At 44.6% G+C, this 20,366-nt stretch overlaps 1 protein-coding gene across 3 annotated transcripts in view; it reads right to left on the reverse strand.

Moving 5' to 3' along the window:
- Positions 1-20,366, reverse strand: part of LOC141082258 (glyoxylate/hydroxypyruvate reductase B-like) — a 32,508-nt gene that overhangs the window by 10,787 nt on the left and 1,355 nt on the right. For all 3 annotated transcript variants that reach the window (XM_073566206.1, XM_073566200.1, XM_073566211.1), the window contains exons 2-5: positions 13,209-13,594; positions 8,969-9,140; positions 6,979-7,154; positions 5,066-5,162 (exon numbers count right to left, since the gene is read on the reverse strand). In XM_073566206.1, the coding sequence (XP_073422307.1) occupies positions 5,066-5,162; positions 6,979-7,154; positions 8,969-9,140; positions 13,209-13,593 (830 nt within the window). In that variant the 5' untranslated portion in view covers position 13,594. The remainder of the gene's footprint in view (positions 1-5,065; positions 5,163-6,978; positions 7,155-8,968; positions 9,141-13,208; positions 13,595-20,366) is intronic.

A 20,366-nucleotide genomic window follows, 5' to 3' on the forward strand; every position in this document is an offset into this window, starting at 1 on the left:
AATTAACATGACCAGAACCAGGAGAAGAAGAAACCCTCAAAAACAACAGGACTTACTCTGTGACTCCCAAAAGGAAAAAATAATTTTACTGCATGTTAAAAATAAGTAAAATTTGTATTTTCTTAATAATATCATTGGTGACAGAGGACCATTGTATGTCCTAGAACAGTCCCAGGAAGTGGGAAATACAATAGCTGACCATGTGGACTGCCTAGCATACAGAAGCCTGCAACACCTCATGTCCCATGCTGTCATCAGCAGAAGCCATACAGTGAATCTTGTAGAACTTGGCAGAGATGTGGCAGCCTTGCAGGCCTGGGATTTCTAGGTGTGATAATTGACTGTTTTTCTGCAATGAGTGGTAACGCTCTCCCACAATGACCGTTACACTGGGTCCCACATTTGGAAATAGGTGTTATAGCATAGTCCATCAAGGATCACAAAGAGAGAATCAGAAAGCTTTCTTTACCAAAATGATGCACCTTAATGACCAGATCCAAGCGGTGGAAAAAAGCACTAAAGAACGGAGAATGGGCAAAAGAGGGGAGGACTATGCCTATGTTGTTGTGGGAGGCTGAAACCACCTTGAGAAAAAAGGATGGCAAAGGGAGTGAAAAACCACCTTGTCCTGATGGAGAACAGGGAAGAAAGCATCACAGGGGAGAAGCTGCGAAGGCCTGTGAATGGAGGGGACTGCCACCAGAAATACCACCTTCCAGGAAATGAGCTTAGGCGATATACTGTGTAGAGGCTCAAAGTGTAAGTGATATAACAAGCTGAGGTCCCAAGATTCAAACGAATGCCTTTAAAGGGAATCTGTCACCCCATTTTAGCCCTATCAGCTGCGGCCACCGCCATCAGGGGCTTATCTACAGCATTCTATAATGCTGTAGATAAGCCCCCGATGTAACCTGAAAGATAAGAAAAACAAGTTAGATTATACTCACCGGGGGGGCGCGGTCGGGTGCGGTGGGTGTCGTGGTCCGGTGCCTCCCATCTTCTAGAGATGATGTCCTCCATGCTTCATGTTGCGCTCCTGCGCAGGGTACTTTCTCTGCCTTGTTGAGGGCAGAGTAAAGTACTGCAGTGCGCAGGCGCCGGACCTCTCTGACCTTTCCCGATGCCTGCGCACTGCAGTACTTTACTCTGCCCTCAACAAGGCAGAGAAAGTACACCTGTGCAGGAGCGCAACATGAAGCAAGGAGGAGCACGTCATCTCTAGAAGATGGGAGGCGCCGGACCGGACCCGACGCCCGGGTGAGTATAATATAACTCGTTTTTCTTCTTTTTCAGGTTACATCGGGGGCTTATCTACAGCATTGCAGAATGCTGTAGATAAGCACCTGATGGCGGTGGCCGCAGCTTATAGGCCGAAAATAGGGTGACAGACACCCTTTAAGGAAGGGCACAATGAGGCATGTCAAGGAGAAAGGGAGCTTGCAAAAAGCCAGTGTATGCTGAAAAAGAATGGAAAGAGCAGAAACCTTTCCCTTCATGGAGGCCTAAGTACATACCAAAAGTAGAGAAAGAAAAGAATCCTTGGGATGGATAAAACCTCATGCTGTAAGAACTGTTATTTTTAACAGTAAAAATAAGACCTAATATGGTTAAAAATCTTAGCAGATTGAGGCTTAAGGGGGTTGTTCAGGTTTGGCATGAAATTATGCAGTCACTGTATGCGACTGCAGAATTGTAAATCCTCACAGCGTTCACTATCAGAATTCCTGGATGCTGACTTCAGGAGTGGGAGGTTATGTGATTCCAAGTATGCAATATGCACATTCCCACTAGATGTGCGCCACCTCGCCCCCAATACCAGTGAATTGAGCGAGGCTGTGCACGTCTAGTCAGAATTATGACCACTGGTATTGCCACCAGCACCTGATAATCCTGACAGTGTACACCAAGCGTGCTGTAAGGATTACCAAGTCTGCAGTCACACAGAGTGAGACATAGAGTTTCATGCCAAAATTGAACAACCCCTGTAAGAGTCTTGAGCATGGTATGGCATCCAAGCCATTAAGACCCTTAGATCTCAGAACTTCATAGGTTGGCATCTTGTGAATGAGATAGACGTGAAGAAGTTCACTTCGGTGACCCATTGAAGGCAGTGATGACTGAAGACTTCTTGTATAAGAGAAAGTATGTTGCCCAATTCTCCAAGCGTAAATGTTAATGATGGAGAGCACTGCACTGAAAAGTTAAAATCCACCCATTGTATGAACTTGGCAACTTCCGTCATTGGTGGCTCGCTGGTGGTTCAAGTAGGCCATTACCTTAGAGTTGTCTGTCTACACAAGCAGTCCAATTCTGGAGAAGAGGGGACAAGTGAGACAGAAACAAGCGAAACGGCTCACAGTTCCAAAAGAATGATTTGAAAACAGGATTCTTCCAGCAAAATAGGGCCCTGATTGGTGTAGTGAGTCAAACCACACAGACTAGCGTCAGTTGTTACTACTTACCACTTAATAAAGAAGGAGAAAGACTTGCATTAAACAGAGTGGGAGCTGTCATCTACCAAAAGAGGTCCATGTGAACTTGAACAGTGAGTCAGATACGCAGTTCAAAGGAGTCAGCTGACTTGTTGCAGAAAGACACACTGGAATTCTGTAGTTGGAGGGTGTTTAGTTGGGCATAGGGGACTGCCTCATAGACTGCGACCATAATGTTCAGGACCTTCATACAGAAATAGATAAAACACAAGATCTTCCTCCACAAATGAGATATTAAGGCCCGAAGTAGGAAGACATCGTGTGAAGGAAGATGCCCAAAAGACTATAGCGCAAAATTCCACAGCACTCACTCCAGTATGCAATTAAAGTTTCATTGATAAGTTGACATGTGGAAATAGAAAGAACGGCCAACATTTTGTGTTGTCCCAGACCTTGGTTATGGCCTTGCTTATGACCCATGTCCTATGGTTCATAGCAGATACAGGGGCTGACTATGTCTGCTTTGGAAGGGTGTCCATCTACTAAGAAATGTTGCATTAGAAAGAGGCTAGGTGGTGGCTTTTAAAAAATGAGTGACCTGATGATCTATGGAGAGAGGTATGTACCACATGGGAACTATTTCCTCAACAAAGGAAACAAGTGCTACAAACATCTTTAAGGTATGCATGCACCTTGTCTGGGAATTTTCATTCTTTGGCAAGGAGATTATCAAAGTTTTTTTGGTTGGGAAAAAAACTTGTTGTCCGTGGTGCTAACAGAAGGAAACCGCTATCTTTAAAGGAGTGGTAAACCCATCATTAAATTGAATTCTGTCCCTCACTTCTGAGGTCCTGCATGGCCAAAGCCAGTTAAATATCCTGTTTGGGCTCAGAGTTTTAGTCAGAGGTGTCAATTGAGGATTGAAAATTGGCAGAAAGAGAAGTATTGTCATCCGCATTGGCACTATCCAAAAAATGTTCTCTAGATGCTAAAGGAGGTCTGTGGGAAGAGACCCTATATTTCTTGAGACAGCATCTGCAAGGAAGAGAGGAAGGCTCCTCAAGCTGCTTATCAGAAGGGGTTGAGGCACTTTATAAGGCCAGAAAACAGGCTGCTTCGAGAAGAGCTAAAAATTAACCAAAAGGGTACCTACCGATACCCAAGAATGGGTCAGGAGCCAAGAATGTGGTTCCTGTAGCCAGAAGATGATGATGCATCCATTTACATCAATGAGGCTAGATGCTATTCGTCAAGAGAAACACCTGGAAAAAACCTCCTGCAAATGAAAACAACAAGAAAACCACTGACTAGAAGAAGAAAGCCTATTCTCCAACCTCCCTGAGAAAGGAGCAAGGGTCAGGTGATGGATCAGGCCTATCAGGGAGCATTACACAAGTTGAATTGGGTTGCGACCTAAATTAGTTGAGTTTGGTGTAGCCGTCCTGGCATGGAGGCCTGTGAGAGGACAAGCACTGGGAGAAGGTAACTGATAATGTGGGGGGGGTGGTCAAAAATGCTACCCAACAGCAGGGAAGGCCCTTAAAAGTGGCAAATAAAAGCACAAGAAGCAATAAAATCTGCCCCATAGACAAAGGAGGAAAGACTTTGGAAGAGAAAAAGGAGGCTAAGGGGTTCCATGGGGCTCCCTAATAGTAGAAGCCCTGATAGTTGTGCCAAAGCGCCAGAAGAGGTGGAAAACGGAACTAGGTGGGAAAAGGCAGACATATGAGGAGAGGTTTTCCCAAGAAACAAATGGAAAAATGGCCTAATAAATGGGAATAAAAAGGAGGGACAACCCCTTAAAGATCATGCCAACATGGACCCCTTAGAGAAGAGGAGCATGAGGATAGGCTGGGAGGGGATTACAAACACCGGCCTGATATGTTTGGAAGCCCGCAGGGTCATCCCTTTGTTGGTCTTGCACACTTGCACAGGTGTTGCATCACCAGAACTCCACTGTGGTACCAGTTGTGGGGAATGGATGACCAGTAGAATATTGGGATTGGAAAATGAAAAGAAAGGTGGAGGACATCCATGTCGGCTATGACAAAAAAAAAAAAAGCAGAACTTAAACATATTGCATCTCTCTCAAATGAACACTAGACTAAATCTGAACAACCAAGTGTCTGAGAAGCGGGAAAAGCCCATAAGTGTAAAGCCTCCTTGTAACAGGGTTAAGGTCTTGTGCTTCCCAACGCAAAACCTAATTGTCCCAAAGTATTATACACAAAATACATTGACTGCCAATGATCAGGAAAACAAAGACGCTGCATCTCTTACTGAAGTATCACAGCAACTTCATTATTTATTTGGACACAGCAATATTCATACAATTGTGAATGTGCCTGGTACTACAGCTGAATTTGTTGCCCGAGCTGCAGTCTTTGAATGCGGGTGCCCTAGAAAATCTGTGAAGCTAATCATGTAACACACTGGCGGACACAGGCCGAAAAGGGTCCCTGTGCAAGAGCAACATATGGGCCCTTTGCAGTGCAAGGGTTCATCATAATGCACAATTCCACCTGCTTTGGGGGTTGTAGTGGGCCCTCTTACCTCTTGGGCCCCTGTGCGTCTTCACCAATGATATGTCAGCCACTAATGTAACAAGGATAATATGACTAATAAGCGTTTACCTCGGCAGTGGTTCCGGATAAGTGACATCTAATGCAGCGGCTTTTATCTGACCGGTCTGTAAAGCTTCCACCAAAGCTTCTTGATCAACAACAAGTCCTAGAAGCAAATATATTACATTACGATATTCTGCACCATAATAATTTATTGGCAATAATAGAAAAATAGTAAAAAAAAAAATTAGATTAAATTTGGTCAGAAACAATCTTGTTCTCAAGAACATTTGGACTGTATCTGGTTTCTCCTCCATTAAATACTAGTAAAACCTTTACCAAGGCTTATAAATGCTACAATATCCACAAGCATGATAATAATAACAACAACAACTAACTGAATATGTACAGTGGGGAAAAAAAAACTATTTAGTAAGCCACCAATTGTGCAAGTTCTCGTACTTAAAAACATGAGAGGCCTGTAATTGACATCATAGGTAGACCACAACTATGAGAGTCAAAATGAGAAAACAAATCCAGAAAATCACCTTGTCTGACTTGGCAAGATTTATTTTGCAAATTATGTTGGAAAAGTAGTATTTGGTCATTAACAAAAGTTCATCTCAATATTTTGGCACACACTGTTGGTGGTATATTGGTTCATTCCTCCCTGCAGATCTCCTCTAGAGCAGTGATGTTTTGGGCCTGTCGCTGGGAAACACGGACTTTCAAATCCCTCCAAAGGTTTTCTATGGGGTTGAGATCTGAAGACTGGCTAGGCCACTCCACTCCAGTACCTTCATATGCTTCTTACGAAGCTACTCCTTCATTGCCCTGGAAGTGTGCTTGGGATGATTATCATGCTGAAAGACCCATCCACGTTTCATCTTCAATGCCCTTGCTGATGGAAGGAGGTTTGCACTCAAAATTTCACGAAACGAGGCCCGATTCATTCTTTCATGTACACGGATCAGTCGTCCTGGTCCCTTTGCAGAGAAACAGCCCCAAAGCATGATGTTGCCACACCCATGCTCCACAGTAGGTATGATGTTCTTTGGATGCAACTCAGCATTCTGTCTCCTCCAAACACGAAGAGTTTTGTTTCTACCAAACAGTTCTACTTTGGTTTCATCAGACCATATGACAATCTCTAAATACTCTTCTGGATAATCCAAATGCTCTCTAACAAACTTCACACGGGCCAGGACATGTACTGGATTAAGCAGGGTGACACGTCTGACACTGCAGGATCTAAGTCCCTGGCGGCGTAGTGTGTTACTGATGGTAGCCTTTATTACAGTGGTCCCAGCTCTTATTCAGGTCATTCACTAGGTCCCCCGTGTGGTTCTGGGATTTTTGCTCACCGTTCTTGTAATCATTATGACCCCATGGGGTGAGATCTTGCGTGGAGCCCCAGGTCGAGTAAGATTATCATTGGTCTTTTATGTCTTCCATTTTCTTATTATTTCTCCCACAGTTGATTTCATCACACCAAGCTGCTTGCCTATTGCAGGTTCAGTCTTCCCAGCCTGGTGCAGGGCTAGAATTTTGTTTCTGGTGTGCTTAGACAGCTCTTAGGTCTTCACCATAGTGGAGTTTGGAGTGTGACTGAAGTTGTGGACAGGTGTCTTTTATATTGATAACAAGTTCAAACATGTGCCATTACTACAGGAAATGAGTGGAGGATAGAGGAGCCTCTTAAAGAAGAAGTTACAGGTCTGTGAGAGCCAGAAATCTTGCATGTTTTTTAGGTGACCAAATACTTATTTTCCACCATAATTTGCAAAATTAATCTTGCCAAATCAGACAAGGTGATTTTCTGGATTTGTTTTCTCATTTTGACTCTCATAGTTGTGGTCTACCTATCATGTCAATTACAGGCCTCTCTCATCTTTTTACGTGGGAGAACTTGCACAATTGGTGGCTGACTAAATACTTTTTTCCCCACTGTATAACTATGGTATCTTTAATAAGATACACACCTCTGCTTATATTTATAAGTGTAGCTGAAGGTTTCATCATATGAAATTCATGTTTCCCAATGAGCTTTTCCGTTTCTGTACATAGGTTGACGACAAGCATTACGTAATCGGACTGCTGCAGTAAGTCATCCAGGCGTGCACAGTAGGAGGCTCCCACGGATCTTTCCTCTTCTTGCCTGTAGGATATTGGTATAGATGAATATAGACCACATAAGGGTCTTGAAAACATGGCTCAATAAACGACAAACACAAATATACTTCCATTTAGTACTTTCTCATATTTCCACTACTAAACAACGAAACATGATTTCATGTTTGCTATCTTAAATGGATCTGTCTTTCTGGGCAGGTGCACAATCAATTCACAAAAATGTTACTGCCTAGTTGTCAATGAATTCCTGAATTTTCAGGTGGAATAGCCGAGGAACAGCACTCGGCCCCCTTCACACGTTCGTTTTTAAGGACTGAAATTACGTAAACGCACACCCACAGTATTCCATGGCGGTGCGCACGTCAAGTTTTTCACATGGACCGTGTGTCCCATTTTAAAAACCCGAAGACATGTCCTTTTTTTTGACTCACCACGGACGAAACGCGTCCGTGTGTCATCAGTGTGACATGTACCGGCGCATGAGAAAAAGCAGTACGGTTATCGCTGTTCCCAGGTGCTGAATTAAACTCATCATTGTCACCTAGTCTCCCTTGGATCAGCAAGACCAGGTGATGCTGTTGGGAGTTGGAGTCAGCACCCGCTGTGTATATCGTGTATTGAATAAATACTAAAAAAAAAACGGCATGGGGTCCCCTTTAATTTTCCTAACCAGCTAAGGTAAATCCGACAGCTGGGGGCTGGTGTTAATATTCTGGGAAGGGGCTAATAGCCATGAAGCTTCCCAGGCTATAATAAAACGATCCGGATGGTTTGGTGAGCAGTCACGTCAGTGATGCAACCGCTCACCATGCCAACATGAACACTCTGCTGAACATGAGAACGGGGCTGCGTATGACTGGCGGTGACGTCATTAAGGTTACCGACGGTCACAGGCAGCGCTTCTCAGACTCAACTCAGTGTGTTTTGGCTGGAATGGAGAGCGGTTGCATCACTGATATGACCACTCACGAAACCATCCGGATCGCCTTGGGATAAGGGCATTAATGGATTATTAGCGGAAAAGTGAGTATAACTTTGCCAATATTTTTTTTGGGTGAATAAATGGGTAAGAGAGAAGCGAGAAGTGTTTATTTCAATTAAAGGACTTTACTGCGATCCCCTGCTGTAATGTCAGTATACTTTCTTTTGTGTCCTCCCCTGTCCAGGAGCTGCGATATGATCAGATCATGTTCCTGTATGGTCAGACACGGCCAATACACAGCACATAACAGGGGCACATTTATAAGCTTACCTCAGTACAGGAATATTTTACTTAAACACATCCAATGGTGGAAATTATTATTCCAAGATCTATTGGTTAAAATCAACTTTTGTGTGTGGGAAAAAACGTTTAATACTTGGGTCCATTACAGGTTCACTATAAAGTGCACCTCAGCTCTCCTGACATGCCTGCTTTATTAAATACTTGGATTCCCCAAAAGATACTAATTCTTTAGCAACTTCTCTTAGCACTTATGTATTAAGCAGAGACTTATTCCGACTTACCACCTAGAGAGTAGATAGGTGATAAATTATGAATGTGAAAAAAATGTGAATTTAGTGCAGAGAGATTAACCCAAAATGAAAAACTTGTACAAACAGGATGTAATGTGTCTCTTTTTTACTCATGGTAATAAATTACATTACAGAAGGCCGGATTACTTTAGTCACTTTCACCGAGAGCCAGGAATCTTCAGAGGTGTCTTGTACAAGTTCATAGAACCCATATCAAACAGAGATCAGAGAGATTAAGACTCCCGATTTCTTTCTGTCTGCCATGGGCTACCTGTGTGGTGCAATCTCCCCTGTGCGTAACAAAAATTTGTAGTTATGACTTACCTGCGGTGCCTATTGTGATACAAAATCTTCATCTCAAAGGCTTTAGCTCGCTGAGCAATCTTGTATCCAATCCTCCCCATTCCAACAATTCCAAGTGTCATCCCAGTTATATCTCCCCCTACCCAGTTAGCGTGGAATCGATCGGTGTTGGGGGACAGTGCAATCTGGTGAGCTGTGCACAAGAATAAAACACTGAATCATAGATGAAATATGGTTATTACAAATGCTCATAATCAGAACCAAAATATTATCACCCTGATTCATCAATAACGACAATCTGTTTCTACAGTCTTGATGAGTGGATGTGGTGGAGTTAGACACTCCTAATTCATTACGAGGGTCATGTCTCTTAATGAATCAGGAGCACCTGACAAATGCATTGCCATAAATTCTTTTTCCAGACCATTTTGGTGGAGCTGAGAAGAACTGGCATAAATTTTGAGACTTTTCACAGCAATTTCTGCCAAAATTCTGGAAAAATGGCTTTGATGAATCAGGGCCTCTATTGTTAGGCGTCGGATTCCTGCAGCTGCACAGCGGGAATCCAGAGCCATACATCCAGCGGTCTCCCATTCCATTCCGACCGCTCAGGGACCTGCACAACAATCTTGGCGATCCAGGCGCCCTGCTCAGACCAGCTCTCTGGGTCTGGATGTTGCTGCCACCTCTGGACCAGCAATGGTAGCGCAACCTGCTTTTCAGTAAACCACTCCAGAGGCTAAGTCCTCTCGCCGCGCTACTGGGCATGCCCACGAGACGATCTCCCAGTGGAGATCGGGGGTCACGTGCTCAGGTCCTTGTCCTGATCTGATTGGCCCATCTCAGAGGTCTGGAAGCGCATGGCTATAAAAGGCCCGAATGGCCGCTCGCCCATGCGCTAGTATAGACTATACTTGCTATGTGTGAATGGTGACGGATGTATGATTCTGGTGACTGACTCATTTGAAACCCCTTCCCTCTGATATTACGTATGTGGATAGGGAACTAGAGAGATAGTCAGCGCCAGTCAGTGGCAAGCTATAGGCCACAGTGCATACCGCACCTCTGCACTAGCGTCCGATAGTGTGATGCCTCACGGCACTATCGTATAGCGGCAGTAGTTACCGCCGCGTTGCAGTTAGCAGCACTTACCGTCGTCCGCGGTAGCGACGCCGCACGCACGGTAGGTCAAGACGGACACCGACCTCTGTCTTGGGCCATGTCCTGTGACCATATACCGTGTGTGCATGCCAGCTGAGTCCTGTGAAGCTAATAGGCTTGGCGTTTATGCTTTAGGGACTCTGAGTTTAACAGAGTCCGCTCTGCGCACCTTGGGTGACGTTTAACCCGAGCGCAGTATACTGCCATATAGCGAGTCCACCATTACTCAGCAGCGGTTGTTAGACCTACTGCACGGTGGACCCCGGGCGGCAAACGCACTTCCTATTATTTATATTTAGTGTGTTCCGCCGTCCTTAACATCTATTTCCCAAACTATTAAATTGGGACAAGAGAGTTAAATACCAAGGACCATACAGAAAATCAAGACTTAAGGTTAGTAACTGAGATGCAAACAGTAAAATTATAAATACATATTAGCACAAACTACGGCAGTGCTAATAACCTCCTCAGAATACCGTAGCCCCAGTCATGGTGTTTATTGCACCATTTTATTACACCAGTGCTGGGCAATTTTCGGAGACAAACTGGCCAAAAGCAGTAGATGTCGTTTGGATGAGATGAGACCGGCTGACTATCTAATGTTTACGGGGCTTTCTGAATCTTGCCTGATGCCAAGCAGAGGAGGTAAAATCAGTGTAAGATTACAACTGCCCAATCCTTTGAGCTGCAGCATAAGCTGCTGAGAAAGGAGTCTGATGCCGGCTTTCTTGCCTTTACCACTGATAACAAATTCAAGCGTGGCTGAGCTTGCATGCGTATGATGGGGTTAGAAGAGACTGCTACCAAATTTGTAGTCTATTGGCACCGTTAGACAAGCGGATCTAGTTCATTATTTCTCTGCGTATCGGCGGTCATTTACTGTCCTGTTTAGACAGACTGACGAGCATTCTAAGTGCACAGGACGATAGCTAATGCAATTATTCTGTGTGTACAGAAATCATGTTATTGACAGCACATCTCCTGTTTACATGTGGTAGTGGTCTATCAATAAGGATGATTTGTCAGCTGTCTAAAAATCATTGCATATAACAAGAGAGTGTTTCTCTAGTATAGTCCATTGGTGATTCCAAGTCTGTTTAGACTGGTTCATAGTCTGGAAAGAGCATCCCAAGAACACTCAAGTGTCGATTATTGGCTAACCTTAATGGACTATCAGGTAAATCTGGCTTCTCAGGGTTCAGGTATCGCTGGTTCGGCTTCTCAGGTTTCAGGTACTGCCGGTACAACATCTCAGGGTTCAAGTATTGCTGTATGCAGTTTCGGGTTCAGGGCCCTGGCCACACAAGGACCAGGGCTCAGGTTCAGGGCCCTGGCCACACAAGGACCAGGGGTTTAGGTTCAGGGCCCTGGCCACACAAGGACCAGGGGTTTAGGTTCAGGGCCCTGGCCACACAAGGACCAGGGGTTTAGGTTCAGGGCCCTGGCCACACAAGGACCAGGGGTTTAGGTTCAGGGCCCTGGCCACACAAGGACCAGGGGTTTAGGTTCAGGGCCCTGGCCACACAAGGACCAGGGGTTTAGGTTCAGGGCCCTGGCCACACAAGGACCAGGGGTTTAGGTTCAGGGCCCTGGCCACACAAGGACCAGGGGTTTAGGTTCAGGGCCCTGGCCACACAAGGACCAGGGGTTTAGGTTCAGGCCCTGGCCACACAAGGAGCAGAGGTTCAAGTTCTGGCCCTGGCCACCCAAGGGGCAGGGGTTCAGGCCCTGGCCACACAAGGACCAGGGGTGCAGGTTAACGCTCAGTACATGGGATAACAGGATAAGAGACCTGGCAAGATACAGTTGCACACACTACTCAGGGAACTATAGGGGTTGCTCAGGTACCTCCCCATGGGGAGGGCGCTTTTTATACAACATGCCTTCTAGCTATTGGGGGAATTTTCAAACTACGTGAGCTGTCCCTTTAAGACCAGGTGAAGATACACGCACTAGGCACACCTCCGGGAAGTCCGTGTGGCATGCACAGACAGCAGGAGGCAGGGAGACATGCTGAGAGACAGGGAGGTGAGCACACGGCCACAGTAGTATGTCGGCATCACTGCATGGAGAGAGAAGGGGAACCATGCAGGGGCGCCGGCATTAGCGTTACACATTTCATACTCATTGTTGGCTTAGGAGCCTAACTTGTGGTCTTACTCAGTGATTGACAGCTTTTTCTGTGTACGAGTCCTATCACTGAATGTTGTCAATCACTGGATAGGACTGCCCACTGGACTCCTATGTGCCATATAAGACCAGATTGAAATGAATAAAAGACAAGAAATTTTTCCCACCACCTCATCCTACTCTATAGCATTCTACTTCCAGCGCATTTTAAAAATGACAGATTCCTTTTTGAATACTGAATAATAGTAATTGATGGGTTTGGGGGTTATTTTTATATTTTCTTTCGTACATGGGCCAGGCATATCACTGCACGACATGCACACAGAGCAGAGGAAAGCAGGACACCGGGTGACCCTATTCCGATGAAGAAGCCTTATCCTACGCACAGGTCACAGAAGAAGTGGAGTGGCAGCTCAGCACCAAAACTGCGAACCACCTGAAAAGGTCCATAATAGTGAATTAGGCTACACTGAACTAGTGAATAACCTAGAGTCTAAACCATGAAAATATTAGGGGTCTGTTACAGTCGCTGAGTCATAAAGAAGTTGTAGAACTTTTCCATCGTGCAGGCATCAACAAATTAGCGCTGCACGGTGGTGATCCTCCCTCTTATTGCACACAGCCACGGGATTAGGGGGAAGCTTCACATGACCAGCGGGGACCCAGACCAAATTTCAAGACGACATGTTACAGGTTACTTGCCTTTACCAGGTTTAGCTCGCTCTGCTGACCAACAATGGAAAATATGAAATATATATATTTTTGTATTTTCTAACAATAAAAAAATTCTTTAACCTCTAGATAAAACAAATGTATTATTATTATTGCATAGACAACTGTTCCTGTAGCTTCTTATAGGAATTACTGGGCAATGTAACCTTACACACCTGCTAAAATGGAGCTGTAGGAAGGGAATCTACTACCATGTGTGTGCAGTTATTGCAGATCATAAAGGTTTCATTTACATTACCCTCCATAAAATTCCTGGCTGCTACCAGTAGCAATGTCATTGCCAAGTCTGCTGTACAATTGGTGACAGCGTGCGGTGTATTGGCCACTTTTACGCCAAAGCTTGATATCATCTTTATATCCAAGTGGTCAACTCCAGCTCCAGCGCTTGCCACCACTTTGAGCCGAGGTAGACATCTCAGGAGCTCGCTGTCAACATCCGGTTTGTTCCCCCAATTAAAGATGCATACGATCTTTTCCGCTAACTCTTCCTTATTTTCCTTTAACTCTTTCATAGTAATTAAAGTAAAGCGCTCCTTCAGGAAGTCCAGATGTTCTTCCATCACTCCATTAGGTCCTCCGATCTCCTCCACTAATGCTCCAGGCAGCTCTTTGCTTTCAGTCATTCTGAAAGGAGGAAAAATAAATGTTTCTGGCAGTTTCTTTGGTGGGATGTTTGTCTACCGTGTATTATTTAAAAAAGCATTAATTATTAATTGATGGACTGGAGCTACTTATTAATCATTCTCCCTAGTTAGGCACAATGGTTATTACGGTACTTTAACTTGAATCTTTAGTTTCAACGTTATTATTGAAAAGAAAACATAATTTAACATGAAATACATTCACATTAGAGTACAAGGATCCCCTCGCAGTGGGAAATATTAAAGAAAAAGCATGGGAAACCTATATAGTATCCTTGACTTCGTCGTCTTAGTTTGAAAGAATTGCTAAACAACAGTTTTAACATAACCAAATTAGGTTAAAAGAGAGGGGGGGAAAGGGGGTAGACATTGAGTGTCAATAATATAAGATGAGTCGACGTGAAATACTATCAACTTGAATCTTTAAGGGTATGTTCAAACGCTGCGTTTTTCCAGCATTTCTTTCAGCACTAAAAACAGCCTTTTGGCAGGAAAACTGCTGTGAAAATTATGAGCGCTTTTGACTTGTGCATTTTTACCCGTTCATTTTGGGAAGTCAAAATCACTGTAAAAAACTGACATGCTGAAATGTAACACAAACGCACTGCGGATCACAAACACGCAAAGAAAACAAAAACGCACAATGTGAATAAGATTTTACAAATCTCTCATTTTGGTAGCACTGTAAAACGCAGCAGTTTTACACACAATAAAAAGCTGAAAAAAATGCAGCGTGTGAACATAGCCTTTTACATGTCTTCCTACTCGGTTCTCGCTTTCCACCGTCTCCCTATTAAACATAATCCCACATATTTACTTATGAAAATAATATTAGCTTTTGCATAACTTCACCATTTATCTCTTCGAGGCACCACTCCAGCGCTTTTTATTTCAGCGGTGGAGTGGTACTACTAATAAAAGTTCCCTGAACCTAGTGATACACTCACTAGCCACCATCTTAAGCTCTTGCCAGCGCCGCTCCGATTCTGCGACACCTTCGTGTGACCACAACTTCTGACTGCCCGGAAGTCAGAGGTAAAGGTCACAACTAGCGATGAGCGAATATGCTCGGATAAGGTGTTATGCGAGCACGCTCTTGTGCTAACCAAGTGTCTTCGGCGTGCTTGAAAAATATGTTTGAGTCCCCGTACCTGCAAGTCTCGCAGCTGTTCAACATCCACAACACATGCAGGGGTTGTTAGGCAATCCCTGCAATGTTGTGGCTGTCTTAACAGACATGAGACATTCAGCTTCGGGGACTTGAACATATTATTTGAGCATGCTGAAGACAGTCTGTTAGTACCTGTGGTAGATTACCTCTATGTGCTGCCAAGTGAGCCAAACACAGGAACCGTTTCTATTTAAAGTCTGCCCGTTTTATTGCAATCCTTATACACGTCACCAGAAAACCTAAGTACAGGCTTTGTACGGCAGAAGGTAAAACAAAAAGTAAAAATTCCATACAATAGTGCTGGTTAGCCCACCTCGCTTAGAGTCCAGCTTCCATGTCCTTTTACCAAAGACATTCAAATATAGGAGATCTGCAACCTCCACACACAGCTCTGGAGTTCACAACTCCAGACACACCCACCACCGAATTACTCAGAAAGGCTAGGTTCAAATTACAGTAGTGTTTTAGGCCGCAGCATATCATCCGCAAACGCATGCAAAATGCATGTTTATGCAGCGTTTTTATGCGCATCATCTTACACATGACAGGAAAAAACGCTGCATGTGCATGCGTTTTTGTATGTGCTTGCGTTTTTTAAGCGCATCTGTTCGATATGACACCAGACAAAAATGTGCATGTCTCATGGAATTTCTATATGTATTTTAATAACGCATGCATATCAGATGCTTGCGTTCCCATAGACAGTAATGCGTTTTTTGACGCACTCATCTGCATGCGCATGCCTGCGCATATTTGATGGATTTTTGAAGCCTCAAAAAATGCAACATGTTGTGTTCGCCGCGTACCGGGAAATGACGCATGCGTACACAAAAGCATGCGAATGCATGTCCCTGCATACACCATGTTAAATATATGTACGCATGACGCATGCGGATCAAACGCTGCACACAGACGCAAATGTGAAACAAGCCAAAGCTGACTATTTATCTATTAAACCCCACCCTGGTGAGGAGATACGCTGAAAAGCCTCCCACGTGCTTTTCAGCTGTTCACTTAAAAACCTAGTCCTTAAAATGGTCAATTAACCCCTCTCAGTGTGCTGGACCAATTTCCCTAGGTTCATTGTTATGATTGAGTCACCGCAGGAGGCAAAAACAGAAATGCAAGCTAAGTCCAGAAAACCAGAGAGGTTGGCAGCTATCGGATTGCAGACCCCTGAACCTATCAACACAACTAGCAGTAGCCGTGGGGGGCTCCTACGATGCCCTAGACCCCTCGATCACAGCCGGAGAACTAGATAGCCTAAAGACAGAAAGGGAAATCTAAACTTCCCCAGAGCAGACCCCAAAGCAAAAGGCAGCCCCCCACATATAGTGACGGTGAAGCAAGAAGAAAGAACACAACACAGACAGAAAGATAGACTGAGCAAAGACGGGGCCCAAGCTAACTAGATAGGAAAGAACAGGAAGGCTGCTGTCTGCAATCCGTGAAAAACCCTATGAAAATAAGAGCCAACAGACTGACAGTGAAAAAGGCCCTGAAGACGCTAGGCTTCAAAAAGACTATGTCAGTAATCAGGAATATTCTGAAGACAAAGCAACAGGCAAAAGGAGATTAAGCTCACCCCAGCAGGGAATGACAGAATTAGAAAAGCAAGGCAAAAAGCAAAACACAAATGCAAAAAGGCAAGGCAGCAAACTTAGCTTTAGAGGAGCAGGAATCAGACTGGTGTCCTAGAAGTCCACAGAGAAATCACCCGCAGGGCAGAAGGGCGTCGGCAGCCTTATATCCAGTCAGTGACTCCACTCAGCCAATCATCATCTTTAGGCTCAGGTGCCTGATAATCAGGCTCACTACCTTTCCTCACCAGAAAAGGGAGTTCACCAGACCTCAGTGACGAAGGGGAAAATGAACTCACAACAGTTCATATCACTGAAGCTAACAACCTCACTGATACATGTCTCCCATCCAGTACTTTACCAGTGACTTTGTCACAGCACCGAGCATGCTCAACACTAGTCACCCTCTCAATGTAAGTCTATGAGAGCTTAATTCTAGCTTTTATAGACCTACAAGGAGTTGTAACTTCAAGAAAGCAAACACTGGTGCAATCCGGCAGGTCATAAACTGCTGGAGACCGACCAGAGCTGCGCCGATCACGGAAGATGGTGGTGGTGATTTAAGTAAAAGATTAAAAGCAGGGAACTTAGATAGTAGCACCACTACAGGGCTGCAACCGAAAAACACTGGTGTGGTGATTTAAGGTATCGTTTGGATATCCGTTTTCACATACGTGTTTGATTCGCATTTTGCACACATAGAACACGTACCTATAATAGGCTATGGGGTCGTTCATCTCTCCATGTCCATTTATGATTCAAGGAACAAATCAAAGTCAGCCCTACAAGTCTACGGGTCTGTGACAATTAGCGACCGCGCACAGATGGCATCAGTGTACAAGCAGTCTTGTGGCCGGCCCGCTTATAACATTGCAAAGGGTAGGAGATTTTTTTTTTAATTGAGCATATGAGAAAATCAATAATGAAACTGATGATAAAAATTGAATAAGTAATGAAAATCTGATCCAAAAAAAATGGTGAAATCATTCAGTTTTATCGCATACAAGAAAAATCTCATACTATAGATACAATCTGTCTTCATTGGTAAGCTGCTTACATACAGTAACTATATCTGGCCTTCCTGTGCCCCCAACATGGCATCTGGCATTTATCCTCCTCAAAATAGAGTAAGAGAAATGAATGTATCGTACCCGGAGAGTATGGGTCTGTGTCCTTGCTGCTGAAACGGCAGTCACAAGACATCCGGGCAAGGGTCACTTCCATCAGTGCAATAGTTATGTTCTGGGTAATTGTGTAACATCTACTGTGGTGCAGTAACCTGTTAAAGCTAGGGGGCGCTGCATATGCGACTCAGAATATGCATGTGGGCATTTCCTTGATGGTGAAACATTGACCGGCAAGGTTGTAAATGTCCAGTATGTGTCGCAGAGGTTCTCTGCGCTATAAGCCAAAATAGCATTGTTATGCTGGGACTTGTAGTCCACGAGTTGTTTTATCTATAAGGGCGGCTTATAGGGCTAGTCAGAGAGCTGGGCGGGATCGGCTAGCCACACATACACTGCCCACATATGGGGATGGTTTGGGATATATGTGACTGAGGTCGGATCACATGGGTTGTGTGTTTGATGCTGAGTGGTCAGAGTGCAAGGTCCCGGAAGGCCTGTGTGTGTTGGAAGTGTCTAGGACTGAACTTCCTGGAAGAGCACATGGAAAGACCCGGACCTGGTAGAGTCTGTGACGGCTCTGCGTAGGGAAGCTACTGCCCGGCTGTGGCTCTGCAACTGTAGACGGCCTAGTGAGCAAGGCACTGTCTGGAACAGTGATCCCAGTGAGGGATAAACTGTGAGTATCGCTGACCGGGGTCAGTAAGAGACTTTGTATGCTTTACATGGTAACGCTGCATGCGTGCTGGACATGGCACAGCCTGTGTGCCGACAGGCCTGAGAGAGTGAAGCTCTACTATGGACACTAAGAACTCATCTGTCTGATGTAAGGCTGTTTGCCTTGTGTTCCTGTGACATTGGTTTATGAAGGAAATAAACCACACAGACTGTTACTTTAAGCAAACGTGTTCCTGTGTGCCTCAATATCGCAGCCAAGCGAGTTAATCCCCGTCCACTCATTTGGTGGATCTCTACACTACATATTCTGATATCAGTGTAAGGCCGAGTTCAGAAGACCATGCAAAAAAATGAGGGACAGTCAGGTACATGGTCGCAGCTCCGTGTGCTCGTCTGATTATCGGCAGCTTGCTATTGACAGGCATTAGTCTGGTCCGTAAATCCAACCATAGGTGTGCAATGCATGCTGAGGATTTTTTTTCACATGGACATTCGGACAGTAAAAATAATCGTTCATCTGAACAGCCCCACTGACTACTAAGGGTCAGTGTGCTCTCCGTGTGATAACCCATGTAAAATCGGATAGCACATGTCGAATTATGAACGAGCCCCTAAGTGGAGTCCTGTGCATTAAGCCTGTATGGCATAGTGGGAGCCGCACTGTCTCCGTGTGTGGCCATACAGACACCAACATTCTCAGCCAAAAATCGGGCACAACTTTCAAAATCTGGTCATTTTAACTCTCCTACTTTTTTCTAGGCACTATAAAAGGAAATGGTGATCAGATTCTTGCTGCTCAAGCCACGGGCAGTTTTAATCCTTTAACCCCCTGAAGGTTTTTTTGGTTTTGGGTTTTCGTTTCTTGCTCCCCTCCATCCTAGAGGGACGAGTTGTACTTTTGAACGACACCGTTGGTCGTTCAATGACGGAGTAGAACCATCTCAAGGAGGATCACAAGGAAATTGACAGAATATGACTTAAATATGAGTGTCTGAGCAAGGGGTCTGAATACTTATGACCATGTTATATTTCAGTTTTTCTTTTTTAATAAATTTACAAAAATTTCTACATTTCTGTTTTTTTCCTGTCAAGATGGGGTGCAGAGTGTACATTAAAGAGAAAAAAAATGAACTTTTTTAAATTTACATTTACCAAATGGCTGCAATGAAACAAAGAGTGAAAAATTTAAAGGGGTCTGAATACTTTCCGAATCCACTATATATCAAATGAAACTTTGGTGGTAAAACGAACACAGTGGCCTAAGGGCTCGCTCACACGGCCATATATACCCTAATGCGAGAGAATCGGGACGATTACGCTAATGACACTCGGCTCAAACTCTGTCACAGATTGATCCCAGTGTCACCACAGTGTGATCGGATTCTCTCGCATGAAAACCCGCAGCGCAGAGAACTTAATTTCTCCATTGCTTCAGTCCGCAGTGATTAGACTTACGAATGACATCCAAGTGCAGTCCGATGCTTCATGTGCGCCCATAGACTTGTATGCGTGTCATATGAAAAGTGCGACTATATGAGAACGGATGTTTACCTACATCCTCAGATACAAGCCAGGTGGCCACTATTATATTAAGGCCGGGGTCAAAATTTGCGAGTGTGATGCGAGAAACTCGCACGAGTCTCTCTCCTCAATACCTGGCACTGCTACCGGCAATCGGGACCGGACTGTGCGGCTGCATCTATTTCTATGCAGCTGGACGCTCCGGTCCGAACCACCGGCGGCAGTGCCGGGTATTGAGGCGAGTTTCTTGCATTGCACTCGCAAGTGTGACCCCAGCCTAATATGAAGGCTTGTTAATCTATATACAAGGTTCTAGAGAAGAACATTACCTATTGATGCTGTGAGGTGCCGCAAGGTCTATCTGTGCCCCAACGCGCGTTTTATAAACACTTCCTTATGGGGCCAGATGACACAGTGGCTACCAACCTTGTGGCTAGTTTTGCTTTCTGCTCACATTGCAATATAAAAATCTAAAAGAGATGATCGGAATATAAGTTGGTGTGCGTGCAACACGTAGGCGCATGTCCACACTGGCCATTAATAAGACAAAAACTAAAACTGTTAGGCGTCAAGTTTCCCCCACTGCACAGGGGGAATCTCAAGCCATGTCCTCTACAGCCGCGGAGATTCCTGCTCAGCAGAGACGTCGGTCCAGGCTAATGCTAGGCATCTGGTTGCTCA

Source organism: Dendrobates tinctorius, unplaced genomic scaffold, assembly GCF_039654945.1.
Source record: "Dendrobates tinctorius isolate UK_male_01 unplaced genomic scaffold, ASM3965494v1 ptg000004l, whole genome shotgun sequence".
In the NCBI taxonomy this organism is placed as follows: Eukaryota; Metazoa; Chordata; class Amphibia; order Anura; family Dendrobatidae; genus Dendrobates; species Dendrobates tinctorius.